This window comes from Myxocyprinus asiaticus, chromosome 44 (genome assembly GCF_019703515.2).
Source record: "Myxocyprinus asiaticus isolate MX2 ecotype Aquarium Trade chromosome 44, UBuf_Myxa_2, whole genome shotgun sequence".
In the NCBI taxonomy this organism is placed as follows: domain Eukaryota; kingdom Metazoa; phylum Chordata; class Actinopteri; order Cypriniformes; family Catostomidae; genus Myxocyprinus; species Myxocyprinus asiaticus.
In genome coordinates this window covers 36,002,722-36,018,978 of record NC_059387.1, presented here as the reverse complement: position 1 = coordinate 36,018,978, position 16,257 = coordinate 36,002,722, and the positions used below count along the sequence as shown (strand labels likewise).

General features: G+C 38.4%; 1 protein-coding gene across 4 annotated transcripts in view; it reads right to left on the bottom strand.

Annotated features, from left to right (window-relative positions):
- Window positions 1-6,664: 6,664 nt before the first annotated feature.
- The window catches only part of LOC127434618 (lethal(3)malignant brain tumor-like protein 4), a 104,829-nt gene continuing 95,236 nt past the window's right edge, over window positions 6,665-16,257 (bottom strand). For 2 of the 4 annotated variants that reach the window (XM_051687474.1, XM_051687475.1), the window contains exons 19-20: window positions 10,373-10,435; window positions 6,665-8,237 (exon numbers count right to left, since the gene is read on the bottom strand). In XM_051687474.1, the coding sequence (XP_051543434.1) occupies window positions 8,082-8,237; window positions 10,373-10,435 (219 nt within the window). In that variant the 3' untranslated portion in view covers window positions 6,665-8,081. Of the gene's footprint in view, window positions 8,238-9,682; window positions 9,797-10,372; window positions 10,436-16,257 lie in introns of all 4 variants that reach the window. The other 2 variants (XM_051687476.1, XR_007896066.1) reach the window with 2 other exon arrangements.

Sequence of the window (16,257 nt, the reverse complement as noted above, 5' to 3'; positions counted from 1 at the left end):
TATAAATCACAACTCATAGCAAGCTTATTTCAGAAGAGTTCACTAATATTGGAATTTCATCATGTACTATTCCATACACCAGAGACTGATGTTGCATCTTTGTCATGACAAAAGGGACTTAAATGCTCAAAGTAACGTTACAAATCTAGTAACAACTAGTAACGAGAAGTAACGTTTATTCTTGATATCAAAATTACATAATTATTCGCAGATATCAAAAATGGAATTTCAACTGGTAATAAAATATAATTCATGATATCTGTCATTACATTTTCACTAGTAGAATTTCACAATGATCTTTCATTCACTCCAGTTCAAATTCCAATTTCACATATCAGCAATACATTTCGTACTAATAAAATTCTATTTTCTATATCAATAATTAAATTGTTTCTATTGCAAATGTCCATTCCTGCAATCAACAACTGAATTGCAACTGAAAACGTGAATTTTTGATATCTGTGATTTGGTTTTCACTTAATTTCAGACATGTATAATGTGATTGTAATTAGTAAGAAAGCCTTTTAAGATATCTTTACTGTAATTATATCTGAAATCCAGTTCCAGATATGTGAAATACCAAATCTAAAATGTTAAAACACATGATAATATCAAAAATAAAATATTTCACTAGTTGTAATTCAATTGTTCATATCAGGACTGGGTCCTAATGCCCCAGAATAGTGATGGGGACACTATACTGTAAAAAGGCACCGTCCTTCGGATGAGACGTTAAACTGAGGTCCTGACTCTCTGTGGCCATTAAAAATCCCAGGACACTTCTAGAAAAGAGTAGGGGTGTAACCCTGGTGTCCTGGCCAAAGTCCCCCATTGGCCCTTATCAATCATGGCTTCCTAATAATCCCCATCCATTAATTGGCTCCATCACTCCACTCTCTCCTCTCCACCAATAGCTGGTGTGTGGTGAGTGTACTGGTGCACTATGGCTGCCGTCACATCATCCAGGTGGAAGCTGCACACTGGTGGTGGTTGAGGAGAGTCCCGTTCATTGTGTAAAGCGTTTTGAGTGTAGTGTCAGAAAAGCGCTATATAAATGTAACGTTCATTCATTCATTTAATGTGCATAGTAACAGTATAACTATTGATATCAAAAGTTATCGTTTTTACTAGTAAGCACATAGCTAAGAAATGCTACTAAAAAATGCATTCTAGATATCTGTAATTGCGTTTTGAACTTGCGTGAATGACAGATTTTTGTGAAAATGCAGTTACAAATTTCAAGAATTATATTTTTAATTAGTTGAAATTCCATTTTTGAAATCAAGAATGCATTTCTGTGAATAATTATGTAATTTTTATATCAAGAAATAACTAGTGCAAATGTAACTACTCAACAATTAGCACTTGCCATCTGGAATTCATGTCCTGAATGCTCTTAAATGTCAACAGGGCGATGCACATTGTGTTACGTTCTCCGAGCTTTAATTCTAAATCTGAATGCACAGAAGTGTTTCTCAGGTCAAGGCTCATATGGAGCCTTTAATATGTAATGTAACTCTTAATAACACACTGTGTAATCTAATGTTCTCTTAACTCATTTTGGAATTTCCTGACACAGGAAAGCATCTTTCAATCAAGCTGCAACACTCTTCCAAAAGACATTTAAAAGTACATTTCAAATACAACGTGATTTAGATAATGATCTTGTGGAGCTGTTCTTTGGTTCCCTTTCTAGATCATTCAAAAGCTCTTTATCTAATGTTCTAGTTCAGTATACCGTACTCATATTTTGTTTTGACTGATTAAATGTCAGAACGTCTGTGTTTGGTCATTTTTAGATATTTTCAACACTGCTGTTTTTTCATGTGTTCGTTGTGTTTTCTAGTGACTGTGTTTCCTTCTGATGTCAAATTTGCATAAAAAGCCTTCGGGTGTTTCCTCAACCAATCATAGTGTACCTAAAAACAAACATGAATCAAACATTAAACAGACTTTGTAAATGCTCACACTGTGTAATTAATGTTAATGGCCCTGAACTGTACAGTTACCTTAATGTCTCGCTTTATGAATATTTCTCTATACCATATATTAAACTACATCATCATTCCAATTGGGCACAAAACAAATGATAAATAGTATATTTAACAGTCAGATATTTATAAGTTACAGGTAATGCATATGCAGTTATTTACTGAATAAAGTTGATTGATAGTTCAGCAATAGATACTTGAAATCAAAAAGTACTTTCTTACTCAATTTAACTACTTAATACATGTAACTGCTCTAACTATGAACAATTCATCCATGCATGTTATTCCAAAAAGTATTTGTCTTTGTATATATTTTATTGTAATGGAATCACTTTGCCTCTGAAACAACTTATCAAGTCAAATAAAGACATTTAACATCATCCAATCAATTTCACGTAGATAAAATCAAGTTATTGCAGTGTTTTCATTTTTTTCTTGTTGCATATCTCAGAAATACGTCACATTATGGAACTAGCTTTGGACTGCTGTTTGAGGCTGACTTAAAAAGTTCATCAGTAGGATGTGTGAGAAATCATTTACAACAGAACTGATACAGTATCAGATCAACCTGTCGCTTTTTCAGGTCAGCTTGATTCTTCTGAATTGCTCTGCACGAGTAGTTGGTGAAGTCTATTAATAAACTATCTATATACAGTGTATAGCTCAATAAAGTTCATGTAACCATTGTTAATCCAATGTAAATCTGGTTTGTGTTAAAGAAAATGCACACGAGGATACAAATAACTAAAACTGTTTCCAAAATCTCTAAACCAAGAGCAACAAATCTAATTGTAACTCCTAAAGCTTTCAAGCTACATCCACCAAAATCAATCAGTCTGTCCGTCCATCTATCTATCTGTCTATTTATCTATCTCTCTCTCTGCCCATCTGGCTATCTATCTGTCTGTCTGTCTATCTATCTCTCCATCCAATATTTATCTATCCCTGTCCGTCCATACGTCTGTCTATCTTTCTATCTATCTGTCTATCTATCTATCTCTCTCTCCGTCCGACGTCTATCTCTCTGTCTGTCTATCTCTCCGTCTGATATCCATCTATCCCCGTCCGTCCATATGTCTGTCTGTCTTTCTGTCTATCTATTTATCTCTCTCTCCGTCTGATGTCTATCTATCCCCGTCCGTCCATACGTCTGTCTATCTTTCTATCTATCTGTCTGTCTGTCTATCTTTCTCTCCATCTGACATCTATCTCTCCGTCCGATGTCTATCTATCCCCGTCTGTTCATATGTCTGTCTATCTTTCTATCTGTCTGTCTATGTACAGTGCATCCGGAAAGTATTCACAGCGCTTCACTTTTTCCACATTTTGTTATGTTACAGCCTTATTCCAAAATGGATTAAATTCATTATTTTCCTCAAAATTCTACAAACAATACCCCATAATGACAACGTGAAAGAAGTTTGTTTGAAATCTTTGCAAATGTATAAAAAAATTAATAAAAAAAATCACATGTACATAAGTATTCACAGCCTTTGCCATGACACTCAAAATTGAGCTCAGGTGCATCCTGTTTCCACTGATCATCCTTGAGATGTTTCTACAACTTGATTGGAGTCCACCTGTGGTAAATTCAGTTGATTGGACATGATTTGGAAAGGCACACACCTGTCTATATAAGGTCCCACAGTTAACAGTGCATGTCAGAGCACAAACCAAGCCATGAAGTCCAAGGAATTGTCTGTAGACCTCCGAGACAGGATTGTATCGAGGCACAGATCTGGGGAAGGGTACAGAAAAATGTCTGCAGCATTGAAGGTCCCAATGAGCACAGTGGCCTCCATCATCTGTAAATGGAAGAAGTTTGGAACCAAAAGGAGTCTTCCTAGAGCTGGCCGCCTGGCCAAACTGAGCGATCGGGGGAGAAGGGCCTTAGTCAGGGAGGTGACCAAGAACCCGATGGTTACTCTGACAGAGCTCCAGCATTTCTCTGTGGAGAGAGGAGAACCTTCCAGAAGAACAACCATCTCTGCAGCACTCCACCAATCAGACCTGTATGGTAGAGTGGCCAGACGGAAGCCACTCCTCAGTAAAAGGAACATGACAGCCCGCCTGGAGTTTGCCAAAAGGCACCTGAAGGACTCTCAGACCATGAGAAACAAAGATTGAACTCTTTGGCCTGAATGGCAAGCGACATGTCTGGAGGAAACCAGGCACCGCTCATCACCTGGCCAATACCATCCCTACAGTGAAGCATGGTGGTGGCAGCATCATGCTGTGGGGATGTTTTTCAGTGGCAGGAACTGGGAGATTAGTCAGGATCGAGGGAAAGATGAATGCAGCAATGTACAGAGACATCCTTGATGAAAACCTGCTCCAGAGCGCTCCGGACCTCAGACTGGGGCGAAGGTTCATCTTCCAACAGGACAACGACCCTAAGCACACAGCCAAGATAACAAAGGAGTGGCTCCGGGACAACTCTATGAATGTCCTTGAGTGGCCCAGCCAGAGCCCAGACTTGAACCCGATTGAACATCTCTGGAGAGATCTGAAAATGGCTGTGCACTGACGCTCCCCATCCAACCTGATGGAGCTTGAGAGGTCCTGCAAAGAAGCATGGGAGAAACTGCCCAAAAATAGGTGTGCCAAGCTTGTTGCATTATACTCAAAAAGACTTGAGGCTGTAATTGGTGCCAAAGGTGCTTCAACAAAGTATTGAGCAAAGGCTGTGAATACTTATGTACATGTGATTTTTTTTATTAATTTTTTTATACATTTGCAAAGATTTCAAACAAACTTCTTTCACGTTGTCATTATGGGGTATTGTTTGTAGAATTTTGAGGAAAATAATGAATTTAATCCATTTTGGAATAAGGCTGTAACATAAAATGTGGAAAAAGTGAAGCACTGTGAATACTTTCCGGATGCACTGTATCTCTCCGTCCGATGTCTATCTATCCCCGTCCGTCCATACGTCTGTCTATCTTTCTATCTATCTGTCTATCTATCTCTCTGTCTGTCTATCCCCGTCCGTCCATACGTCTGTCTATCTTTCTATCTATCTGTCTATCTATCTCTCTGTCTGTCTATCCCCGTCCGTCCATACGTCTGTCTATCTTTCTATCTATCTGTCTATCTATCTCTCTGTCTGTCTATCCCCGTCCGTCCATACGTCTATCTTTCTATCTATCTCTCTGTCTATCTATCCCCGTCCGTCCATACGTCTGTCTATCTTTCTATCTATCTGTCTATCTATCTCTCTGTCTGTCTATCCCCGTCCGTCCATACGTCTGTCTATCTTTCTATCTATCTGTCTATCTATCTCTCTGTCTGTCTATCCCTGTCCGTCCATACGTCTGTCTATCTTTCTATCTATCTGTCTATCTATCTCTCTGTCTATCTATCCCCGTCCGTCCATACGTCTGTCTATCTTTCTATCTATCTGTATATCTATCTCTCTGTCTGTCTATCCCCGTCCGTCCATACATCTGTCTATCTTTCTATCTATCTGTCTATCTATCTCTCTGTCTGTCTATCCCCGTCCGTCCATACGTCTGTCTATCTTTCTATCTATCTCTCTCTCTCCATCCGACGTCTATCTCTGTCTGTTTATCTCCGTCCGTCCGTCTATCTATCTCTCCATCCGTCTGTCTCTCTATCTATCTATCGCTGTCTCTCTCCGTCCATCCATCTATCTCTCTGTCTGTCTATTTATCTAGCCCGTCCGTCTACCTACCTATCTGTCTATCTTTCTATCTATCTGTCTATCTATCCCTGTCCGTCCATCTGTCTGTCTATCATTCTATCAATCTGTCTGTCTGTCTATCTAACTGTCTGTCTATCAATCTATCTGTCTGTCCATCTCGCTGTCCGATGTCTATCTCTGTCCGTCCATCTATCTCTCCATCCGTCTGTCTGTCCATCTGTCTCTCTCCGTCCATCCATCTATCTGTCTCTTTCTATCTATCTGTCTGTCTATCTCTCTGTCCGATGTCTATCTCTATCTCCGTCTGTCCATGTCTATCTTTCTATCTATCTATGTCTATCTCTCCATCTGACGTTTATCTCTCTGTCTGTCTGTCCAACGTCTATCTCTGTCCGTCCATCCGTCTGTCTGTCTGTCTATCCATCTATCTGTCTCTCTCCATCCGTATCTCTGTCTGTCTATCTATCTCCGTCCGTCTGTCCATCCATCTGTCTCTCTCCGTCCGTCCAACCGTCTGTCTATCTATCCGTCCGTCCATCAATCTATCTCATCTATATATCTGTTGGGCCTGTGAAACCTCTGAACATCAAACAAAATGTAAACAATTAGAAAAAAGCAAAATAGAAGCATTTTCTGTAACACTTTACAATAAAGTTGTATATTACTTAACTACATTTCTCAACATGAATAAACAATGACCAATACTTTTACAGCCCTTGTTAATCACAGTTAGTTCAAATATAATAACTGCATTAAAAGTTGTATACGTTAACATGAATGCAACATGAACTATCATAAACAATAGATAATTGTATTTTCTTACATTAACATTAATCAAGATTAATAAATACTGTAGAAAAATATTGTTCCTTATTAGTTCATGATACCTAATGTTAACAAATAAAACCTTATTGTTAAGTGCAACTCTTGAGGCAAATACTGCATTTCACCTTCTGTACATGATACATGAGTACATTATTCACTGCAAAGACACACAACAGAAGAAAACTGAGATTTGCACAGTTTATTGGGTGCTGATGAATGATTTCTGTTGTACAAAGTGTGCGTGAGTCTTTCAATATCTGGAACAAATCCATCAAACAGCAGTGAACAAATACTACTGTATGGAATAAAACAAAAAAAACGGATCATTTTTATATTGAGGGATGTGAGACTGATATTACAGAAAATAAACAGATGGAAGTAGCGAGAGATGGGATTACATTCCTGCAGTTTGGTTGAAAGTTGACAAAATTCAAATACACATATTCAAAATTAGACAAATACAACAAGGACTTCTCAATAGAAGTCACACTGATTCCAAATGTTTTAGCAAATATATAGATTGCTTTGTGCATTATATTAAGTTCTTAAATAATCATGAGAAAATCCCCTGAAGCTAAACGAGAGTTCAGATCTTTCGTTTAAGACCGCCGAAGCAGAACAGCAGACAAAAGCAACACGATATGCTTCAGAACGAAGCCAGTGAGAGCGCACAAACCACACAGATGACACTCCAATAAAGCATTTCACTTACTTTCATTATATTATCTTGAACTTAAATGGGGATTCATCTAATTCTCGCCTCTCTCTGTGCAATACATCACAAAAATAAACACTCTTCAATTAAAACAAATCCTTTTGGCATTTTGAAATGTATAATATACATCATATTATTATCCTTCACCGTGCAAACATTTTTAATTTCATTTTGCACAATAAATAAAGATTAGACTCAGTAGGTACAACAAAATCAGAAATATACAAAATAGAATAAAATTGGTAACAGAAGGGGCACAAATCTCAGATTACTGAAGGGATAGTTCATCCAAAAAGGAAAATTCTGCCATCATTTACTCACCATGTGACATTCTTACATCTGTGGAACACAAAAGGTGATTTTTTAATGAAAATAAATGGAGACTGACGCTGACAAGCTTCAAAATGACAAAAGAGCACCATAAAACTATCATAAAGAAAAGAGTGTCAAAGACATTCTTCATATATTTACCTAGAAAGCCATACTGGTTTTGAACGACATGAGGGTGAGTAAATGAGGACAGAATTTTCATTTTTGTGTACTGAAACATGTTCACATGATGCACATGAGTTAGTCCTGTAAAGTGTTCACCTGTTTTTGTGTTTGAATACAAATAGCACCGTGACTAAAAAAACCCTGATGTCACTGACGACGATCACGGCGTTTGTTTGTCATTTGTTTGATTGTCACGTCGTTGAGCTTATGAAAGAAAAACTACAGCGGAGCGAGGAGGAGACGGTCATCTACATCTGTTTAAAGGCAGAACCGGGTCAGCTGGGGTCAGAGGCCATACGGGCGAGTAGCACTAACAGAGGGCATTTAGGGCACGAGAGGTGTCGGAATGCATCGATACATACGAGGGGGCGGAGCTAAGACTGGTTCAGCTTCATGTGTTAGTGTCGCTGCCTGCTGATTGGTTATCATCGGCGTGTCTGAACATCAGGATGGAGTTGTAGATCTTGAGGGCGGGGCCGAGCTTCACGCTCATTATCTTGACAATGTCTCGCTGCGTCAACAGCAGAAACGCCTTCCCGTCGATTTGCTAAAGAGAAAACAAAGATGCAGAAAACATTACAGCCAAATAGATGCTGTAGTTCATTAAGAAACAGAAACTCAGATCACATACACTCATACCTGACTCTTAAAGGGTCACAAAACCCCGTTTCACTTTTGAGTTTTGAAAAATGCTCGCAAAAGTGGGCGTGGTCAGCAGTGGATAAAGGGAGAAGTGAGCTCTGAGGTTGTTAATCAATGGTATATGCTTCTGTTCAAGACATCAATTCGTGCTATTTTAACTTTATTTTTTTTAAAATCACGTTTAATAGTAAAATCCTGGTGAAGAACTACATTACCCATGATCCTGAGGCCGATGATGCACGTGCCGTTATATGTTGGAGCGCCGGTATTTGTCGCGGGAAATGCGCGCGCATGATCTCCGGATGTCGTAGCACTATTGAGAGTGTTGATCTATCTGTCCTGGCCCCCCCCTCACTGGCTGGGCCCCTGAAAGCTGTCCCCTTTCCCCCCCTTATGGGCAGCCCTGTGTACATCCTCTGTACACTCGAAATCACAATGCATTGTGGGTAAGCATAGGTGAACAAATGTGGGGAACAAGATGTAGGGAACAAATTCGGACACTACTACAAAATGGCACTAAATAGTGGATAGGGTGGCGATTTCTGACGCCGCTTGAGAATCAAGGCGAACAAGCTCCGCCCACTCTCATGATGCACTGTGAATGATGCAATCGAGTTGCTCTCCCTTCACTCTCAAACTACTTATATATTTCTAAATATCTAAATATTGTGCAATATATTGTTTCTATACTTATCAACAAGTTTAAATCAATAGTTTTTTTTTTTCCCCATCGTTTTTAATTCGATTACATCATTCGCAATGCTTCATGGGATTAAAGACGTTAATTGTCTTGCATCAAATTTTCAAATAATTTTTACCTTGAAATCAAAGTTTGTAATGTTGTGATTCTCCTCGGAGCTGGTTGGTTTGGTTCATGAACTCTTTTATTAAGAAATCACGATGGAAAAAATGAACGGGAAAAATACTTCCTGAATCAAGATGGCCGAACCAGTAAAAAAGTGCTTTCTTGTGCTGTAAGTGATTAATTTGGAATAGCTTTATTATTATTATTTTGGAATTCATGGTTTCTAGACCGTCGAGAGATAGGTTAGTTTTACTCTACTGATGATGTGTTGTTGTAATAGTAATCCTGCTCAGTACGAGAGGAACCGCAGGTTCAGACATTTGGTGCGTGCTCTTGGCTGAGGAGCCACTGGTGCGAAGCTACCATCTGTGGGATTATTACTGAAGGCCTCTAAGTCAGAATCCCCCCTAAATGTAACAATACCGCAGCACCGAGGGACTCCGATTGGCCCGGGATAGACGGCCCGAGAGGGCCCGGTGAGAAGAGCCGTTTGAGACGGGGCCGGGGTGCGGCCGGATGAGTGCCGCCCCTCTCCCATCACTCACCGCACGTTTGTGGAGAACCTGGCGCTAAATGACTTGTAGATGACCTTGTAGACAGCATTCTCTCTGTAGCAGTGTTAGGGGGAGTTTTCCCTTCATCAGATTAAACGCCCATGTCTGTTCATGCATCCACAGTACTAATTATAATTAACTGTAACATTGCATCCATATTTCAAGAGGAAAAGAGGAATTCTGTGTTTAATTTGAAGCTCTCGTGGCTATAAGCAGCGGTTGCATTGCTTAACTAAAACTGTAATTGTCAATTATTTCCACTGATTTCATAATTTTTAATTGTTACAATAAATGGAACTGACATTAAAATATGTATTTATAGTGGGGTAGACACGTGTCATATGCTTTATGCATCCAATGCATCAGTCAACCAGGACAAAACGGTGCCTAAATGGCGAACTCCACTTCGACCATCTTAGTAGCATGTAAAAACAAATCAGTTTTTCAATTATTGAATAAATAACACAATGAAAGTCAGCGACAATCTGTGATTGGTTACAATACTCAGCTGTTGTGACTGTAAATAGAACATTGTGACACAATGGGAGTCGACCTCAAAGGAATGCTGTAATTGACACTTTACACGATAGTTAAAGTTGTGCCATCTGTAACTGTAATATCCATTATTTATTCGCTCTGTTTAAAATTCATTTATATTTTTTGATTGAAAGTCACACGTACCTCCTCTCTGAACTGTTTGGCCTGCTCTTCACAGCCCGGTAAAGAATGAATGAAATCAGCCACCTGAAAACACACACACAGACACACAGACACAGACACACAGACACAGACACACAGACACAGACACACACACACACAATTGAGCTTAGTAAATGGATAGCTAGTGAATTGAACTAGTCATTTGAAAATAAATAAATACATAAATTGAATCTTGAAGAGTCATTTTGTCTGGACAAATAGCGTGAGCTGAAGGGTAATGGCATATATGACCCGAGAGGGATCCGTCACTCATGCAGGAGAATTGAGTAGCGTTCACTCAAACAGTCAGTGGCTCGTACTGTGCCACCTGAGATTCTTTTGCTCTCAGAAACCTTCTGCAGCACAGCACAGATATCCTGCAGCATTTACTGCGAAACACAAGCTGATATGACAGGAAGAGAGTTCTACTATGCTCCGGGAGATCCAACAAACAACTGCTTCTAATAATAACTCATGTGAATTATTACTGAGCTGTGTGTGTGTGTGTGATTAATGAGAAGACTTTTGCTTAGATGTCATTTAGAAGAAGTGATTTACCCACAGTCCCATACAGTACATTTACAGTAAGAACATCTGGAGCTGTGCCAGAGTTTAATTAAAAAGACCAACTTCACAAAGGATCTTTGGAATAAAAGCTTCATTTATTATAAAGCATCACAGTGTGCAGCCAGAACACTTCAGTGAGTCAGTCTGCAGTCCACAACACCATCACAGTTGAACACACTCACATGCTTTATTTAAACCTCAAAAGGCGTCAGGAAGTGTTCATTCTAGGACGGGGCACTATGGTGGTAAATAGATGGTAGAGAGCCTGCAACACCGCAGTACATCTGCAGAAAAATATCTGACACTAAGCTGAAGACTGTTCAGTGTGCAAACGGCTGATTCCAGTGTAAAACAGCTCTGAATCTTTTGTTTTTAAGTGTTGAAGCTGATTGGCAGTGATGTCAGACTTATTCATTTGTTATGAATAATCTTAATCTTAATCCGCGCATCTTATCATGTGGCTTGTTGAGCACGTTACCACGGAAACCTAGCGTGTATGGAGGCTTCATGCTATTCTCTGCGGCAACCACGCACCTCTCACCACGCGCCCCACCAAGACCGGGAACCACATTATAGCAACCACGAGGAGGTTACCCCATGTGACTCTACACTCCCTAGCAACCGGGCCAATTTGGTTGCTCAGGAGACCTGGCTGGAGTCACTCAGCACGCCCTGAATTCAAACTCATGACTCCAGGTGTGATAGTCAGCATCAATACTCGCTGAGATACCCAGGCCCAACATTCTCCGTTTTTAAATCATCGATCAGTTGCACACCTGTTGGACATCTGTTAGAAGGTAAAAGTGTTGCAAAACTCGAGAGTTTGTAGACTGGAATTTGAGAACATGTAAGTATTTGTGCAAGCAAGTCAATACACATTATACAAGTATCCTTTTGCTTCGTTCCGTGTATTTTGTATCCAAACCGAGACCCAGGCACCCCATTTTCATTTCATGTATCTTTTAATATCCTTTCTGTTATTTACAGTCAGTTGGTGATCAAAAAGACACATTTCTAATCATACATTGCATAGATGAAGAAAAAATAACCGTACAACTTCTCTCTCGTTAATGTGCGCTGCGCTCATTCAACCGTAAACACTTGCTCGTGGAACATCTGGTTCTCTTAAAGAGACAGTACCAATTTAGCGCTTGCTATAAATATTAATATAAACTCAATGTAAGTCACACAAGTGCTTATAAACAAACATGTTACAAAATGTAGTAATATAGTAAGTGTAATAAATGTGTAAATACATAAATATTTAAAAGGCACAATCATACATTTTGAAATATTTTCTTGAACAAATCTATGCAAGGGTTTACATAAAAAAATACAAATAAATTCTGCACAGAAGTTTTGATATAGTAGCACTTAAATTATAATTTTTATAACATAACTGTATATAATTGAATATTTTTTGTTATATTGTGTGAAGTCATATACAGTATATATATATATATATATATATATATACACACACACACACATATATTACATATGATATATATATGATTATATAATATATTATATAAACTTTATCTACACTATATTACTAGAATAAAGGCATTTTATCCTAAGTGTGGCTTAAAGAAAATAATTATAATCAAAACACTTTCAACACAAATTGTTTTTGCTCCATCAATATTTAAAAAATATATGTTTTTAAAATCTTGATAAACTTTGCAACAGAAAAATGCACATTTTCCTTAAGAGGGGCCTTTTAGCCCCATTGTGCCCTATTTCCTGTTACCTACTTACACCACAATATTTTGTCTATGCTGCCCAAACTGAAGAGCGGGAGTTTTAAGATGCTAACGTCTGTCTAATCTTTCCTCGTCGAGTTTAACACTTTTATTTTATTAGCGTTAATCAAACGCTGTTGTCACCATACCTGATTGACAGAAAGCGGTCAGCTGGTGTCTGTAGGATGTGAGTCACTTCAGTCATTAATAACAGGAAGTGTGTTTATAATGTCAGCGCAGGGCTGTTTGTTGATAATGAAGATGCATGTTCTGCTTTCTAATGAACGCTGAGCGTCGGCCGAAAGATCTGCAAGATTTCATTAACATTCAATCCAACAGGGACAGAAGCAGCAATTAAACGCTCGACCGTTACTGTACAGAATATTGCCCTAATTCAACCAGACCACAAGCAGAACACAGAGATGAATGTTTTGCCTCTTTATTGCCATCAAACCTTTTTTATAAAAGCCTCTAAGCATCTAAAGCATTTAAAACAGTCTCCAAATGAAACACCAGACAAATCTATATTTCCCCGCAGATCGATTCTGCTTTAATATTCCCAGAGAACACAGGAATAGACGTGAAACTGTTGGCCGGATGCATTAGATGTTCTGACCGCTGGCAGACACTCCGAACGGTCACGCCCATTTAGGAGCTTCATGTTTGTGTGAGATACTAATAGATCAGCCAGAGTTAAAAGAGCTTCAAACCGCAACGGCTGTACACACACAGATGTTTAAAGTAACAGAACACATGATATCTAAAGGTCATATTTACACACTTCTGTGTGATATTTGAGTAGGGCAACAACTAGCGATTATTTTGATAATTGACGATTATTCGACTATCCAGTGATTATTGCAATGATTAATCAATAACTCTTAACCATTTATTCAGCTTGTGCCCCGACTTAAAAAGGATGTATTAAACGTGCTTACTAACAATAAAGAGGACAAAATCATCTTTTTTTTTTTTTTCTCCCAAAGTGGAATGCCCAATTCCCACTACTTAGTAGGTTCTCGTGGTGTCGCAGTTACACACCTCAATCCGGGTGGTGGAGAACAAGTCTCAGTTGCCTCCACGTCTGAGACCGTCAATCCGCGCATCTTATCACGTGGCTTGTTGAGCACGTTGCCACGGAGATGTAGCGCATGTGGAGGCTCACGCTATTCTCCGTGGCATCCACGCACAACTCGTCACATGCCCCACCGAAAGCGAGAACCACATTATAGCAACCACGAGGAGGTTACCCCATGTGACTCTACCCTCCCTAGCAACCGGGCCAATTTGGTTGCTTAGGAGACCTGGCTGGGGTCACTCAGCACGCCCTGGGATTCGAACTAACGAACTCCAGGGGTGGTAGCCAGCGTCTTTTACCACTGAGCTACCCAGGCCCCACTTATTTTGTATTTTGTATAATTCCCTCATACTTTGTGGTCTACATCACCTGAAGCTCTTTGGAAAGTTTAGAGTGCATCTGGACTGTTTTTTCTTTCTCTCCTCAATCAGGCGCGTGCTGTGGTGCGCCTCTCGCACGCCATCATTCGAGTTTAATGAGATCTCCTGTTATGTTAAATGAGATCAAACGACTATTCGACAATGACATTTTTTTGACAATTTTTTTAACGTCGACTAATCGTTTCAGCCCTAACAGTCAGTCACATATTCTCTTTCTGTTTGTTATAGCAACGCTATATTACATGCAGTAAACTGGATGCCAAATGTACTGTACATCGAAGTACACCTAACTAATTCCGTACTCGAGTCAAGGTCAACTTAATTTATACATTAACCTAACCATTGAGAAAGTTTTGGTACATCTACAGTAAAATGAAAGTTACTAAGAAGAGGGGGCTGCTTTTTTATTGAGTTGGTAAGAATTTTAAGTAATTTAAGCTAGTCTGTAAACTGTAAACAAGTTCTAATTCTCTGAATTTACCACAAACATTAATTATTTCCATGTATTTTCCAGTCACAGATAAATCATGACGTTTTCATACAGCATAACTGTTTACAGTTACAGATAATGTATGAATGTCCTGTGTTTTGATTTTACAATTTTATGTAATAAAATTCAATAATGCAAGTTCACTGTAAAAAAAAAAAAAAAGAAAAAAAAAAAGGTCCATAATTTTCACAGTAAAATAATGTAAAAATGCTTAGAGGAAAAAAAAAAAAAAAAAAAAAAAAAGATAATATATTTAACAAGATGATACATGTAATTTTACAGTAAACCACTGTAAAGATTTATTTTTTTAGATGTAAAAAGTTTGACTTTATCATATACTTAATGGTTAAAATGCATATTATGTTAAACAAGAGAATCCATGTACTTTTCACTGTAAATAATTATTAAAATTACAGTGAAAACAATAATCAGGTGTTTCCAGAAGTCCCTGAGTGACCTATCTCATTTCATCATATTTTATGGGAATAGTTTTGTTTCATCAGCTATGTACATTGGGATGTTCTGTGTTATATCTGATTTTATCATATAAATATTATTATTTTAGTGTCACATGTGTTTCTGTAATGGGGTTTTGTGTTTGTCTCTACATGTGTATTAATTATTGCTACTTTTGTAGTTACTACAGTCAGTAATAATACTTCTTAAAGTGAAAAGCAGACTTTTATAACTCCAGAAGGTTAGTATATCAAGTTTATATCATTTAATAAAATAAACTGTAGTGAACCATAAAATAGACACAAAATTACATCCTGTGAAGCCTAAAACACAGCTACCGGCATTTTACAATCAATCAGTGTTGTTTCAATTTAAATGTTATTACTTTAATGTTTTATTTTCAATTTCAAAACATTTACTTGAATAAATGATACTGCTGTTAGATACCTGAAAAATGTGCTGTTTGAAAAACCTGAATAAAGACCTGTTTTAATTAAGGGGTGTGTGAAAATTTCATCATTTGGGAAATCCATTTCTAATCAAACTGTATTCAGAGTCATTTAGTGAAAATACTGGCCATTATTCACCATTAAACAGGCACTATTAACTGAAGGCAACGGCACAATCAATCCAGATTCAATTCCAAACAAACAAACAAACACTCACTCACTGTGGGTGTTTGTCAATATACAACTGCATATAAATCCTTCTAATAAACCAGTGTTGAGCAGGACCTCCACTAAACGCTGTATTTATCACAGTAAAGCACAGGAAGTTTCTTGGTTTGGCAGTGACCTCTGTGTGGGCGGAGCTTTGTACACAGCGAGACTGAATCTTCACAATGGACGAGGATATCAGTGTAGCGGCGAGTTTCTTTTTCACTTCACTTTCACAGACAATAAAGTGCAGCAATAAAAAGAGTCTGCTTGGCAATTCGTTTTCACTAGTTTCACATGTGCTTCACATCTGCCCACGCCTTCTTCCCCACGGAATTTCGTCGTGCAAAGGTAAATGTGACCGCGCCTTTACAGTCACTTACAATGGAAGTCAATGGGGCCAGTCCATAAACAGTAAAATACACACCGTTTTAAAAGTATAGCAAGTTAATATGAATTTAGTGTGATAAAATCAGTTACTAACCTTTTCTTTGT